The 16,111-nt window shown below is 43.4% G+C and overlaps 1 protein-coding gene across 2 annotated transcripts; it reads right to left on the bottom strand.

Annotated features, from left to right (window-relative positions):
- Nucleotides 1-4,452: 4,452 nt before the first annotated feature.
- Nucleotides 4,453-15,518, bottom strand: SMIM20 (small integral membrane protein 20; the record flags this gene model as incomplete). Of its 2 annotated transcripts, XM_079707178.1 has the most annotated exons (3): nt 4,453-4,490; nt 5,255-5,311; nt 15,410-15,518. In XM_079707178.1, 3 exons carry the CDS (start codon nt 15,516-15,518, stop codon nt 4,453-4,455), a joined length of 204 nt encoding a protein of 67 aa, XP_079563304.1. The 2 variants fall into 2 exon arrangements, with proteins under 2 accessions (XP_079563304.1, XP_079563305.1); XM_079707179.1 differs by lacking the exon at nt 5,255-5,311.
- Between the last annotated feature and the right edge of the window lie 593 nt (nt 15,519-16,111).

Below are 16,111 nucleotides of genomic sequence, written 5' to 3'. Positions count from 1 at the left end.
CCCTCTCAGTTCCGTCCTCCAGGTCAGTGCTTTTCACACTACCTGGGGTGAAGCCCAGTTGTTTGCTTCTAACCACCAATCTACTGAAGACCTATAAAATACAATAAAATTAATTTTATTAGAAAATTTTAAAAAGCAAAAAAGTACAAAAGGAAAGCCCAATTTAAAAAAAAATTGAAGTATAGTTGATTTACAATATTGTGTTAGTTTCAGGTATGCAGCAAAGTGATTCGGTTATACAGATACATGGATGTATCTATGTTCTTTTTTTTATTGTTTTCCATTATAGGTTATGACAAGATATTGAATATAATTCCCTGTGCTATACAGTAAATCCTTGTTAAGGAAAGCCCCATTCTTAAACATCAGATTCAAAAGATAAAAACTACTCTGTCCAACTGCTATTGATGTTTCTCACTACTTATTCTTTGTTTCTGTACCTTCCTCACGCGGACAGGTAACAGTCTTGCACTGCTCCGGGGAGAGAACTCTGGCTTTGTTGGAAAGTTTTCAGACCACTGCCTGCTTCCAGTACTCCATGTCTGTAAATTAAGTAAAGCTTGTCAGCTTGACATTTAAGGGTGACCGCCACGTGGTCTTAAACACCATTCCCTTCATTTGTTCCCTCAGTCATTTTTTCAATTACTCATTTGATCCATCCAAATACTGACGAGTGCCTGCTGTATGTCAAGCCCGGGCCGGTGGTGCACAGGACGGGCAACGCCCCTGGGTCAGTGGTCTCCCCACACACCGCCACATCCCAGCCAAGCCATCCCTCAAATGCTTAGCTTTGCTGCCTCTGCACCTGTGACTCTCACCGCGTGTCTGAGTCCCAGGCATTTTTTCATAGCTCTGTTTAAATGTCAGCTACTCCATCAATGATAATAGCTATCATTAATCTGACCTCTGCCAGGTCCAGGTATTTGCTAGGCATCTCACATACAGTATTCCTAATTTCCCCAACAACCCTCAGGGGTACGTTTTATCAGCCCTGCCGAAACCCACGTTCCTCCCACCAGACAATGTGCTTCTCTGGAAAGTTTCCTGATTCCACAATCTTTGCATCTCTTTTTAAAAATTTTACTGAAGTACAACATACACTTAGAAAAGTACGTGAACTTGTGCAGCTCAAGGAAGCACTCAAAAACTCAATACACCTGTGTACCCTGCTCCCGGATCAAAAAGTAGCATATCAGCGCCTTGAAGACCCCCTGTATCCCTTGCCAGTTGCTACAGCAACGCCTCTTCCTAAGAGTGGTCACTATCCTGACTTCCAACTGTATGGCTTAATTTACCATTTTTATTCTTTCTCTAAATGGAATCTAAAAGTACTCTTGCAACTTGCTTTTGTTCATTCTGTATTGTTTGTGAGATTCACTGCATTGTTGTCCATTTTCATCGCCATATTGTATTCTATTGTGTGAATATATCACAGTTTATTTAGTCATTGTACTGTTGATGGGCATTTGGGGAGTTTCCAGAGCTGCTGGGAACCTTCTAGTCCATGTCTTTTGGTGGATTTATGGATGCATTTCTGCTGCATAAATAACTAGTAGAACTGCAGGGACACAGGGTTTGCATGTGCCCAGTGTCAGTAGACACTCCAAACCTCCTTAAAGGTCCTTCTAATATTCCACATTATTTTAATCTTATCTGTGAATGTACATCATTTCCCTTACTAGATTATAAGTGGTTTTTCAATTGAATGAACACTGTCTGTGCCCTGGCTCATTTTTAAATGATGGGTCTAACATACAATATAAGATGGGAAACTGAAGTGAGAAAGCAGAAAGGAAAATAAGGTCAGGGGAAAAAAAGAATGAAGGTAATGTAATGGCCCAAATTCATTCCACAAGGTACTTTTTAAAAATCTGGACCACAAATGTGGTTGAGCTTCCTATCAGCCAATACAAAGAAGGAAACAAGTTACGCAAATCAATGTTCACGGGATAAGTGTATCAACTGTTCAGCAGTGTGGCTATTTCCGGTACTGAGATTAAAATAAAGTCAACCAGAGTCTTCCTAAAGAGGACATTGAAAATAAAGGATCCAACAACTTCATTTTGGCAAAAAGGATGGGAAATTTTGTCCGTTTCTCCTCTCCTCTTGTAATTTCCCTCAACAGGCAACTCTGAGGGTTAACTAATGCAAACAGATGAGACTCAAACTGTGGTACCTGGAGGTACCTGGAAGGGTCTCTGGAATCTTTTTAGGGGGGTTGCATGATCAAAAGTATTTTTATAATACTGTACTATCAAAGGCTTTTTGCCTATTTTTACTCTCTTCTTATGAGGGTGTACAGTAGTTTTCCGGAGGCCACAAGACATGTGATACAGTAACAGATCAAATGCAGAAGTAGATATGAGAATCTAGCATCTTCTACTAAGCCAGACATTAAAGAAATTTGCAAATTATGTTTTCATCTTGGTAAATAAATTTTTCACACAAAAATATGTCATAGTAACCTATGGGTTTATTATTGATATTCTTAAATGAAAAATTTGTTTTAATTTCTAATACAGTAAGCATCTATAGATATAACCTACCTAAGAAGAAACACTTTGGAGTTCTCAAAAATTTTTGGGTGTTAAAGGGTCCTGAGACTATTTGGAGAATGTTCCCAAAAGGATGTTGTTGGTCACTAGGCCCAGAAGATAATCGGTAAAAAAATGTTCTGTGATCAAATACACTTGGAAATTGTCAAATTAGAAGCAAATAAACCTAATTAACTTGAACTCTATGTTTCCTAACTGTATTTGACTAAGATCCCCTCTTTCGAGTGCTTTCCTCATCATCCTGGAGACACACCTGGGAGGAGTGTGGATGAACCACCAGGCCCTCAGTCAGTCCTCACAAGTAGCATCTCTTACAACCTGGCTTTTGTCAAGTGTGGGCAGCAGACTGACACTACAGCTCTGAGAACATCAAGAGCAATCCTTTTATAAGCATCAAGGCAGCTGAGCAGGACAGAAAGCCTCTTTATCTCTGCAAAGAGGTAGACCAAGAGTAGGGTCAAGGCCAGGACACAGGTCCCAGGAGACTAAACTGAGTCTGTTCCAGCCGACAAACAGGCCATCGAGGCCCCAAAGTTCTTGTCTATGACATGCAGACACAGTCATTTCAGCCTGGGTATCTTCCAAAGCAGATGTATAGGCACTGGCCTCAGTCACAGAGGAATCTCAATTAAGCACCCACAAGAGGCTTGACTCTAAGTCACACAACCTTTTGGTGCCCCCTCCAAGGAAAAGAGTGGTCAAATGTACCCCAGATGAGTCAGTTCTTTTATCGGGTTGTTAAGTCAATTAAGTCAATTAAATGTTAGGGAATGCCTACCAAAAATGATGACTTTAGTTTTGGAACTATCAATTTTTTTTGGACAGTAATTAACATAATTATGCCAGTTGTCTGTTAAGCCATCTCCCAGTTCACAATAATAAAATTACGTCATCAGGCAGCTCATCTAAAAGACAGCATACAGTAATGTGCAAGGCACTCTGGGAAATGTAAAAATGAAAAAGATGTGTCTTTCCAAAGCACATAATCTAGTAAGGGGCCAGAGAGAGCACTAGAGAAAGAAATTCGTATTCTCATGTTCATCTTTGCAGCACCTGGTGAGGTATCTGGTAGAAAATCTCATTCAGTAAATATTTGTCTCAACACATTTGCTATTTACCTTTAAGATTTTTACTTGTATACAATCTGACAAACACCAGTCAAATACCTAGTCAAATATAATGTAGTCAAATAATACTTCTGGGTATCATTTAATACGCATACAAAAAAGGATTTACAAAAAATCTTACACCATTGTGAAGTAAAAAGAAATCATTTTAATATACGTATTTTCACTCAGTTAATTCAACATGATTTCTACTAGGCATGCATACCCATTTAGTTTGATTTGCTTCATAGTTATTTATTTTTCAAAATGCAGCAACCCTCCCAATGAGACAGTTGAGTTGAACTCTTTATTCTTAAAGAGTACAGTGTACCTTGTCCTCAAAGAGTTTTATCAACTTTAACATTTTCAGAGAGCCCTATGAGGCTGCTCAATATGGTGGTTTTTCGCTGAAACTTCTTATTTGGAAGATGGCAAAACAGACTAGGATCTTCCCAAGTCTACTGGTTGCTTGTATTCATATCACAGCTCAGGTGGGTAAGAGGTAGAGATTGAATAATAGGCAGATCACCTCCAAATGCAGCTGGGTGAGAAAGCTTCATTTTTAGAAAGGAAACCAAATCATGAAAACCTTCGTAATGGTGTGATTTGTTTCAGGGTTCTTTTGATACTGAGGAAGGGAATTAATCCTGGTGCACACTACTCTTCTTTACAGCCTTCTAGAGGTTTCTTCTCCAGACATCGTTCTTTAGCCAGGTGATTTATTGTACTTGCTGCAGAACTGAAAGCATGAAGACTGTCTACTTTCATAATCAGAGGTGGTGATAGCCTTTTCATTTCCTGCCAAATGGATCCGACCATACTTTTAACCCTATAGAAAGAAACACGAATAAAAACAGGATTCGTTTTTAAATTTCTTACCACTTCCCTCAACCCCAAACAAATAAGATGACATCAGAATGAAGTTGTGCAATTTCCATGTAGTTGGAGTTAGTGCGGGCAAGCTGCCGGAACCCAGGAACAGGACGGCTGGGAAGCCGTGGCAGCTGACAAGAGACTTTTAAATGGCTCAGAAATTGCCCCACAGCAGGGAGATATGTATTTGGCCTAGTTAAAAAATAAATGAATAAAAAGAAGACCGCTGCCACAGATTACAAGAGTTTTGACTAATAAACTAGAAACCTCTCATTCTCAGCCAACTTGGATCGTCTCAAAGTCACTAACCATTCAGCCATACAGGGAACTTCTGAGCTTCTGTATAAAGCAGAATCCCACATCGATTAAAATAGCTCATAAGTAAACAGTATTTTCCCATGAGGGTGGTGTTTAAATAGGTGCTTGGTAAATACGTCTGCAAAACATCTACTTATGCTTCATAATTAATTGCACACTTGTTACACATTTATGCCCACTTATCAAATGCAGAAGAGAAACGTGCAAACTTGCAAAAACTCTTCTGGAGTGACATATTAAGAGGAAGTCTTGGGGTGGCAACCTCTAAAACGGCAACTGCTGGGAAATAACAGCACGGTTAACAATCTGGCCTTGAAGCGAAGATTTCTCCTGCTGCAAAGCACCACTCCCAACGACAACACACTAGTACGCGTGAGACTCTGTTTTGATTTTTACGTTTACCTGGTGGCTGCACGTCTTCTTGGACAATACCAGCTCGATTTATGGCTTGTTCCTTCTCTGAGAAACACAACAGAAAAATTACTCATTAGAGAGGGGACTGTGGGGCAGGGCAGTGGAAATCTCTGTATCTGTGTGGAACAATGACACGGGACAATTAGGAAACAATATATCTGAGTGCTGCTAAATTCAGAGCTGCCATTGCCCAAAGCTTTTAGCTTACAGAAGTTAGATCCTATCAAGCAAAAAGACTGGATATTTTCAGTGAAAGAAAGCAAGCTGCACTTCAGAAGAAAAGCTCCTAACGACCATCTTTTCCCGGTGATCTCAGCAGTTTGGAAAGGCAACAAAAACAACAGCGAAAGAATAATTTTGAAAGAACTGGTGGTGGTGGTGGGTGCGATACGAGGAGAGCAAGGCTGCTGAATTGCAGGAACAAGTACAATTCACGAGAAAACGATGCAGTTTAGGTGTCTAAAATGTACTCCACTGAGGGCCTAGACCCAGAGCTAAATATGCTATGTTTTTGATAGGAAATAGAGCAGAAAATTAATCTTTGGGTGGGTGGCTTTGGTTTGGATAATTGAAGCTTCCCTAATTGACTGCAGGTGCTACGCCAATTAGTAAGCGCGTTTTAGCGACAGCAGCTTAGCCAGTCTCTTTGGAGATGTCCCACAGGTGAAGGCCAAGAGAAACTGGGCATTTTACGTCTGTGGGCTTCAAGCCCTCACACATCTTTCTAAGTGGTGTCGAATAAACCTAAGGCCTGTGAAAACAAAGACTTTTTAAGTATCTTGAAAAACAAATCGTGGCTTTTCAGCAGAAAGACTTGCAGCCAAAGGATGTTTACTACTATATTATAGTAATTAAGTGTTGTAATCAAACCTTTGTTTTAATCAGGCTGACAGTGTTTCTTTAAATCCACGTTTAGCTCTTATTTAATATTAGGCAGTTTTCTTTATTCTCATAAAGATACACAAGCATAAAGGTATAGGAAACAGGGCTTTTCCAAATCAAATATTCACTGAACTTGCTTCTCCGGTGATGTGACGGAAAGTCAATCCTAAGTGACCTGTCTGAGAGTTTTATCAATGTTAAGTTTTGCTTTGGCAAATAAAATACCGGGCAACAGGGATTATCTGAATCTTGACATCCAATTCTAAGCAAGACAGAGAAGACACAGCACAAGGAAGCTGCTTATACAGAATGGTCTGATGGCTCCACTGGGCCTCTCTGAAAAGTAGCAGGTAAACAACAACCAAGACCCTGTGGACCAAGAGATGCCAAAAGAGTGGGTGACAATGGGACCTCTGAGGTGTCAGACTTCCTAAAATAACACAAAAGGCGATCTCATTTCCTAAGAAGTTAAATTCCTGTAGGAGTGAGCCCTGCCATGCTGGCACCATGTAAGGCTCCAAGTATGGATGTGTCTCAAACATGCTCTTAGAAAATGCCAACTAGTAAAAGACTACAGTCATCGATCGTGCCAGGAACAAAAACAGATATCATTTTTCACACCTAAAAGGTCCATTCTCCAGCTTCATGGAAGAAGGAAGAGATGAATTTTTAACACATGCTTGATTGCCAGAAAGCATTCTAGATGTCCAGGTTTGAGAGAATCAGACAACCTGGTGAACGGAACACATTCTCCAAGAGGCAGGTCCTGCAAAGCCAAAGAAGCTGGCAGGCTGCCAAGCATCAAAGGAAGTTGACTTCTGGTGGCAAAGGAATGCCTAATTGTGTTCTCACCTCTTACAATGAAATGGAGAACCAAGTGAAAAGAATCCCTGTCTTCACACTTCCTTGCTAATTGCTAATGGGGTTGGAGAGAGGCTGAGGATTTATTTTAAATAGACCATAATCTCTTTATAATCCTTATCCTTATGCAACCCCCTTTTTTGGCTTGGATGGGCAATTTAAACCGATTTGCAGAAGGAGTTCCTACCAAGTGATAACCGGTATTAGCATCCTATCTACATCCCCTGGTTCTTTAATCCATTAATGTTTTATAAATACTCTAAGGCCAAAGCAGTCTTATATAAATTCATGATATGACACAAAGACACTTTATTTGTGAATGCGAGATATGCTAAAGGGAAAACAAACTGGTCCCTTGGGACTCAGCAAGCACATCTTGATGAGGTTGACAGTAGGTTTCTGTTTTGCTATCATTAGAGAAACAGCAAATGTCTCTCAACCTCTGGAAAAAAGGGCAACACAGAAGTCAGGGGTTTAACTATGTGGGCAAATCAGGATAAGCTAATTACTGACCTTTTAGTATTGAGCGTGCTTCTATCAGGAACAAAATGATTGAACCGCAAATATGCAGCATGGGGCCTGGAGCTTTGCGATGCCTGTTAGAAGTTCCCTCTCCAGTGTCTCAGCAAGCCCGACTCTGCCCCCTGGTGCTAAGGCAGTGAGCTGATTTGCAGTTTTAATTGAGGAGCCTTAGCTCTACTCAAAGGGCCAAGGTAGATTATTTAAAACTTAGTAATACATGCAGACGGGCTCACTTTTGTATGGTAGCAGAAGAATCTACCTCGTAATGTTTAAGTCTTTGAACATGAAACCTATCCTTATGTTAAATGTCCATACTGTGAAATCTGTGTGACTTGCTACTTTATTTAACATTCACAGCAAATTGATACAGCATGCCCAAACGCCAGCCCCCTCAGTGGTCTTGTTACTGACTAGTTGAGGGTGCTCTTGGGGAGGACCAGCAGATAAAAACCTAAAAGCAGGTGCAGAATCTGACCTCGGGGGACCTACACAGTGAAACCATCACCTCGGGAACACCCCTCCATCTCCTCCTGCCAATGAACAGTTAAAATAAAAGCAACTCACAACCTGAGGTAATTGGACAAATGTCAACATTTGAATATGGACTGTATATTACATAATAACATTGTGTCAATATTAAATTTCCTGGATTGGACAATTGTGATTATGTAAGAGAATGTCCTTGTGCTCAGAAAATACATGCTGAAGTGTTTAGGCATCAAAGCTCACAAGGTCTTCAACTCACTCTCAAATGGTTCAGCAAAATAGTAGTAACGATGATATATGTAATGTAATTATATATGAACATATGCGTGTCCATATGTATGTATGTATGTATAGATGTGTAACATATATATAGCGAGAGAAAGCAAATGTGGCAAAATGTTAACAACTGGTAAATCTAGGTGAAGGACATAAAGGGATTTATTGTACTATTCTTAGATCTTCTCTGTCGGTTTGGATTTTTTTTTTTTAACAACAAAAATACACAACTGCAAAACAAGTATAAGGAAGTCCAACAGCACTGTGACTATTCCATGATGATTAATTGAAAGTCTCTTTTAAAAATAGCAAAAATAAAATAAAATAATACTTTTCTAGTGCTCCCACTTTGCTGCAGTCTGACTTCGGGGTGATCAAGAACTAGATGTGTGTATTGGGGGTGAGTGTGAGCCAGCGGCTGAGGGGACCAAACGGCCATCGGAAGCATGGACTCCTTCCAATACCATGAACACTTTAGTTTCTCACCAGGGTGTGTGGTAGAATCCAGGCAGCTTTGTAAGGCCTGTTAGAAAATAAGACTTTAGTCTGTGCATTTCATTTGACTCTAAGGTGAAAGGAATAAAAGGCATATTCTGAGCACTTGCCATATAATCGGGAAAATGCCCTTCCAAGGTAAGAGGCATTTCTGAGTCAAGTGATTTCTCGCAGGCTTGCTCTGACTCTGTACCACACACTTGAGGTTGGGGGCAGAAGGGGAATAGGAGAAGTGAGGTATCACAGCTCTCCCACGTAACCTTTGGCTTTACTGGCAGACACTCTCCCCTGTCCTAAAAGCAGGTGAAACAGGGCATCATTAAGCAGCAGACAAGGCTGGGGAGTTAGGGTCTAGTGTCTATCCAGGAATAAATGTGCTAAGTGACCTTGGACAAGTCACCTAAATGAGGGGACTGAATGAACACAAGATTTCTGGCAAAACCCTTTGTGCTTCTACACATCTAACTAAAGTTAAAATTGAACAGGATCACAGAAAATGATCTTATTCTGTCTCATTTCACAGGATGCCCTGAAATGCTGTTATTTTTTAAAGCCACATTCAGGATCACTGTCTGGTTCCAGGATGCAGAGGCAAAAGGCAGACCAGGCTTCAAGTTATAGCACCTGAATGTGCGCTTTATGTATAGCTTCAAGTATGCTTCCTTGAATGTGGGCTCTTCCTACGAACCATGCTGTGCCGATAGGCTGAAAGCTAATAAGCAACGTCTGGATTCCCTCCAGAAGCACAGCAGAACTGTCCCCATACTTCTGGGGTGGGACTGACAACTGCCAATGCCAACTGCCATCTCCCCAGTGCTCATTTCAGCACTCAGGTATCACGTGTGGAACTGACCCTGTATTCCCCCTAATACTTGGTAGAGTCTGGCTGAGTTAGTGGTAAATACTTGGTAAAGTCTGGCTGAATTAGTGAAAGAGCTAGAGATCACACTGAATGTCAAAATGAAATTCAACACAGCAGTCTTGTGATAATGGCCTGTCTGCTTTTAAATCATAGAAGATCTCCTTGGCTTTATTTTACCTAAGCAGCCTTGTGCCTCTTTTCTACTGCCTTGAGGCTTATTCCAGCAGGGGCCCTAGAGCCTACCTGTCCCCATACCCAGGCCGGCCAGCATCAGTCAGGCTGGCCCAGATGAAGGGTCAGCAGTGTCTCGACACTTGGGCCCTACATGGCCTGGGCTCCTTGGCTAGCCTCTGGCTCCCCTTCTCAAGGACTGGGTGTCTGCCCGGCCCTTCCAAGGACTGTGGGCTTCTCCTCGGTCTGCCCAGAATTCTGGGGACCATAAATGTATGAAGGACGCTCAGACGAGAAACAGCCAACAAGAGAGGCTAAGGAGTGGATGAAAGGCAGGAGCAAAAGGGCAAAGCCAGGAGTACTGGCGGAGGGGCAGTCACGAAGCTCAGGGAAGAGAGTGTCTCAAGGAGGGAGAGTCTGGCTGGGGCTTGTGCCTCTCACGCATAGTCACCTGACCTCCTGCGTCACAAAGAGAACAGAAGCCACAACAAACAGGAAGCATCTACAACCTCCCAACATCACAGCTACATCTAGCGGTATCCACACCTGCCCTTCCTCCTCAGTTGCTGGAAGAGGTGTCCTGCCTTTGGTCCAAGTCTCCCTCCTCCATCTGATCTCAAGATCCCATGCCACCTCCCCCTCTATGGATTGTCTTCTCTCTCCAGCAGTCTTCTTTGTCCAGAGGCTCTCTTGGCTCTCCCACTGCTCCCAGCCAAAACGAAAACACAACAGCCCCCTTGATCGGCTGCAAAATAATTCGTCATTCCCCTCTCCATACAGCCCAACATCTTTAAACAGTCAACCTAATATACGATTTACTCTTCAATCCACTGCTATCTGCTTTCTGCCATCAAACCATTGCAAGCACTTCTAACAAAACAATGAGCTTTACCTTCGTTTTGCTAAATCCAATGGATATTTTCACGTTTTTTCTTTCTTACCGTCTCCAAGCAGCCTAGCCCTGCTGACCACACCCTTTTCACGAAGAGCTACCTTCTTGGGGCTTGAGACTGCAGCCTCTTCTGGTTTTAATCCTCGTGCTCTGGCCACTCCTTTGAGGACCCTTCCTCCTCTGACCACTTGCTCTTCAGACCCTCAAATGCTAGTGTTCACCTGCATTCTGCCTTGGACCAGCTTGTCTTTTTCAATCTCTGAATGCTGCCCGGGAGCCCCACCTACTGCAATGACTCTGCTTCCCATCCAATGCCAGTGACGTGCCATCTCTAGCTCCAGCTCAGATCCTGTGGCTCAGCTCCCATCGCCTATAAGGAAATCTCCAGGAGCACATCCAGGTACCTGAAACTCAATACACCCCAAGCCGAACTAGCATGTCCTCTCGTCCCCCAAACAGACTTCCTGTATTTCATAATGCCTAGTACCATATCTCCTCAGCTGCTGGACCCAGAAAGCTGGGTGTCAATCTCTTTCCTCTGCTTCCCTCACCCCTGAGCTAATCAGTCACAAATCCCTGTAGAGGATTTATTTCTTAAATCTGGCTCCGGCATTCAGTCCTTCTCCCCAGTCCCATAACCACCACCACTCTGGTTAAGGCTACAGTCACCTCTCCCTGAGGTCACAGGAAGCACAGCCTTCCCGTACTTGGCCTTCTTACCTAAAACCTTGACCCTCCCAGCCCCTCTGTCACACACAGTCAGAGATTCCTGGAAAGAGTGAATCTGATCACCTTGCACTCCAGATTCAAATTCTTCAATGCTTTTCCACCGGCTGGACTCTGAGGACAGCAGAGGGTTACTGAAGTATTTTGACTAAGCGAGTGAGAAAGAGCAAACAGCACAATAGACTTTTCGACAGCCACAATGGAAGACCTGGAGTTCTATACATCATTCTCTGACACACAAGAATGGATATTCCCAGTTACAAATTCTCAGCAAAGAAACACAAAGATGTATTTCAGAATGAAGAAAACTGAAACTAGAAAGGTGTGAGATGAAAGAAGGATCAGTGAGTAAAGAATGAGGGTAAAGAGAAACAATCAGTGACTGTATAAAACACTGATGGTACTAAGTGATCTGGGGAGTCATAAACACAAGCCAGGACAGGTGGGGCGTCTGGGACAGGAGCTAAGGCATTCTAAGGTCTTTGTATATTTCATAGGAGGTAAAGATATTGACTAACTTTAAACTGTCACCACAAAAGAAAAAGAGAATGTAAAACTTTCAAACTAGTAGGGGGGAAGAGAATTAAATAAAGAAGCCTTGGAGGCAGAAAAGGAGAAAAAAGGGAAGTAGAGAAACAGAAGAATAAATAGAAAACATAAGATAGGAAAAATAAATGTAAATATATCAGTAAACATAAGTGAAAATGATCTCAATCCAACAGTTTAAAAAGATTATCAGATTGGATTTTTTAAAAATCCCAGTTTAGGCTGGTTATAAGACTTAAGGACAAATAAAGGCTAAATATAAGAGCATATCTGTATCTATATATATATACACATACATATAGATACACACACACACACACCAGGAAAACACTAACCAAAAGAAAGCTGGTAACTATGATAATACCAGATAAAACAGAGTTCGGGAGAAATGTTAGGGGTAAAGAGGACTCATATAATAATAATTGAACCATCCCCCAGAATATTCTAGATTGTGTGCACAGAATAATATGGCCTCAAGATATCTAAGTAACAGAATTAAGAATGATCTGGAACCATCATATACAGAACTCTGTATTCCCAAACAAGAGAATATACATCATTCCCAGCACACAGTGAACATTTGCAAAAACTGACTTGTACCAAGCCACAAAGCAAATCTTGACCTATCAAAAAATCAAAATCATATAGTCTGAGTTCTTTGACCACAAACGCAAAGAAGGTAGATCAGCAGCAACACACTAACCAGAAAGACCACAGTGGCTGCTGGGTAAAGAATGGGTGGTCCTGGGGACCAGTGGAGCAGGGAGACCAGCTCAGAGTGCAGGGAGTGGGTGGGGGACTAGGCACGTGTGAGGACAGTGACATGAGAGAAGAGCTCTGACCGTCTTGTCCGGTCACATACATCCGGCACCTAACACAGTGCCAGACACACAGTAATTGCTAAAATCCAGGTTTAAAAAAAACGAAAAGGAAGCTAACTAAATGCTAGCTGAATGCGCTGAAATGAACTGAAGCTCCGTCCCCACAGGGGGTCCCCATGACCCGGTCACGAATGCCTCACCTGGGTCAGTCCACCTGCTTAAATCTCCTTGTCTCACTTCCCTGCCCTTGTGGTTCCTTATGTTTGAAATGTTTTTATGGGATGCCTAGTGTAAAAATATACTATGTGTTTCTACACCTGTTATTTAATTCACCCCAGAACATGTAAATTCAGTCCTGCAAATTCCACTGTTATAGATGAGGAAACAGGCCAGGCTCAGAGAGGTTAAGTAACGCACCTTAAGGTCCTCTTCTAGTAAGGGGTTTAGACCCGCATCTGACTTACTTCTCTTACCCTCTTAGAGAGGCAGTATGGTGCCCTGGTGTCACGATTAAGGGCACTGGTGCAAATTCCAGATCTGGGACTCATCGGTTGTGGCTCCTTGTACAAGTTAACTGTTCCATACCTCAGTCTGTCCACATATAAAATGGGGATGATGATCACACAGCAGCTACAATGAAGGGCTGTTATGAGCACCAAATGGATTGATATATAAGAAGTGTTTAGAAGAGTGTCAGACATATAATAAGCTTTCAATAAATATTAGCTATTTAGTATCATTACCTGTTTAAGGAATCAGTTATGACTCTCAGATAAGAGTGTCCAAATTAATTAAAACTGAACCAGAAAAGTGGGCAGGTGTTGACTGCCTTACAGTTAAAAATGCAGATATTGTAGCCACACGCACTAAATGTTCACTTAAAAGGCCTAATCTGTTTGTCTCAAGGCGACTCAGACAACCATAGACTCCGGACTACCCCTATAAGACTGTTGTTGGGAGACACAGTGCAAACCGACACCCTGAGCATCTGACCCAGAGGAAGGTTTCTCAGCCTTGGCACCATTCGCATTTTGGGCTGGATAATTCTTTGTCAGGGGTGGCTGTCCTGTGCATTGCACAAAGTTTAGCAGCACCCCTGGCCTCTATGCACTAGATGCCGGTAGCACACTCACACCACCCCGCCCTATGCCGCCCATTTTGTGACAAGCAAAAATGTCTCCAGATAGAACCAATTGTCCCTAGGGGGACAAAAACCATCCCCAGTTGAAAACCACTGCTCTAGTCTTCGTGACTGAAACTTTTCTAGTGGGATCCAAAGCAGACCCCCTTGTCCCAAGTTCAACTCTAGAGGCTGTCAAAAAACAGCGTGGGGCAAGGATGCAGTAAGGATGGATAATGCAGATAGATTATGCACGGCTTCACACAGCCCCATGTTCACCCTCATGCATGGTGCATGGAGACAGCCTGGAAGGCAGAATGTAGAGGTCATTTCAATCTTGGCTGATGAAAAGAAGCCACAAGGAAATCTGTGTACTTAAAACACTCTAACTCAGAAACCAAATGTTGTAGCATTTGTAATGGGCAGAGCATTTACACAGAGCTTTCGCCTTCAAAATGCCAAGCCTTCAGCCTGCGCTAATATTGTCAAGGGGCACAGTTGGCCCTCTTCCATCTTCAAGACGGTTCAGGTTTCCTGGAGAACAAAATGAGCCTCTAATGCCTAATATTTTCTCCCTGACAGATGGTTTCAGACGTATCAAAGTGCTAATCCTTGCTGGGGTATAGGTCTCAAGGAAGGAGAGCTTGGCTTTTAGAATGATAGGACTTGAATGATTAAGGAAGAAAATTACTCGCAGGATACTGACCATTGTCATGTGAGCAACCAGCTTAAAATGAAGACAGCAGAATCTGAAAAAATATTTGAGGAGAAAGGAGAGGAAAAACTCAAAAACCCAGGTTAACAGTTTAGGTCTGAAACATTTCCACTCAAAGACATCTTTGGGAGTGGAAATGAAGTGCAATAAAAACACCTTCAAGCTCAGGATAATTAGGGTCTATCTCCCTCCCCTCAACATCATCATTCCCAGCTTCAGTGTCTGGAAGGTCTGGAAACAGAGGCGGGAGTAGGAATACTTGTCTTGCCACTTACTAGCTGTGTGTCCTGGGGCATGTTGAACAACCTCGCTGAGCCTCAGTTTCCCCATCTGTAAAACAGATAATAATACCTACCTCAAAGTGAGGTTGTGTAAATTAAATGGTCCAATGTGTGCCTAATGAGATACATAAAGACTTCAGTGACTACAACTATGAGTATGAACTACTATTTAGTGTCGACCTACTATGTGCAGATTGCTTTCATTACCACCTTTGAGTCTCACCGGAGGCTAGATGATTTTATTATACAAACAGATAACTACTAAAGGGGTTGCTGAGATTCTGAGAGATTGAGTCATTTGTCCACTGTCACAAAGCTGCACACAGCGAGATTCGAACCCGGGTCTCCCTGACTGGCGAACCAAGCTCTGACCATGGCCCCACGTGGGGAAGGGAGGGGAGTTACTGAGGCCAGGCCACCGCGTGGGGTCAGAGGTCACTCTCAGTTACTGGGCCCTGGCCACCGCGTGGGGTCAGAGGTCACTCACGGTATTCCTCCAGCCGCATTAGGGGCCGGAAGTAGATGGGGTAGAAGGCGGCGCCGATCAGGGAGATGAAGCCGCCGAAAATGAGCGCGGTGCGCAGGTTCGAGGTCATGGCTCCAGCCGGTGGGCACCCTGACACGCCGAGCAGCCCTCACTCTCGGAAACCCGGATCCCGCCGGCGGTATCGTGACCCCGCTCGGGAGAGGAGGAGTTGCTTTCGCTTCCGGGCCTTGGGGGCGGGGCTAGGAGGCGGGCCGGGGCCGGGGCCGGGGTGGGGTTGGGGCCGGGGTGGGGCCAAAGGCGGGGCCTAGGACTGGGTGGAGCTAGGGAGGGGCGGGGCCAGGGACCCGGTGCACCGCCTCCCGGGCTCTCCCTGGCAGCTCGTAGCGCGGGGCGAGCGCGAGCCGCGGCCAAAGACTGGAGCTTTAATTGATTCCCTGTTCTGCCCCCGACCCCCCAGCCTGGTTTTTCTCTCAGCCGCTCCACCCACCAATCTTCTGACCTCGTTTACCACCCCCTCCTTTACCAACCACGTTTTTTCGTTCTTCCCCCATTGGTTTGATTTTTGTGACTATACCAGGAGGTGGATGCTCTCTATGGCTCGTTGATTTAATCCTTGTATTTTTTACGGGTGAGGGAATCCTGGCTTGGCTGCGCGGATTTGGACAAGTCACTTGGCCTAAAGGGCGGTTTGAGGGGATTAGA

The sequence above is a fragment of the Hyperoodon ampullatus genome (genome assembly GCF_949752795.1).
Source record: "Hyperoodon ampullatus genome assembly, chromosome: 1".
Classification (NCBI taxonomy): Eukaryota; Metazoa; Chordata; class Mammalia; order Artiodactyla; family Ziphiidae; genus Hyperoodon; species Hyperoodon ampullatus.
Note: the sequence above shows the minus strand (reverse complement) of the source record. Positions and strands in the feature narration are given on the sequence as shown.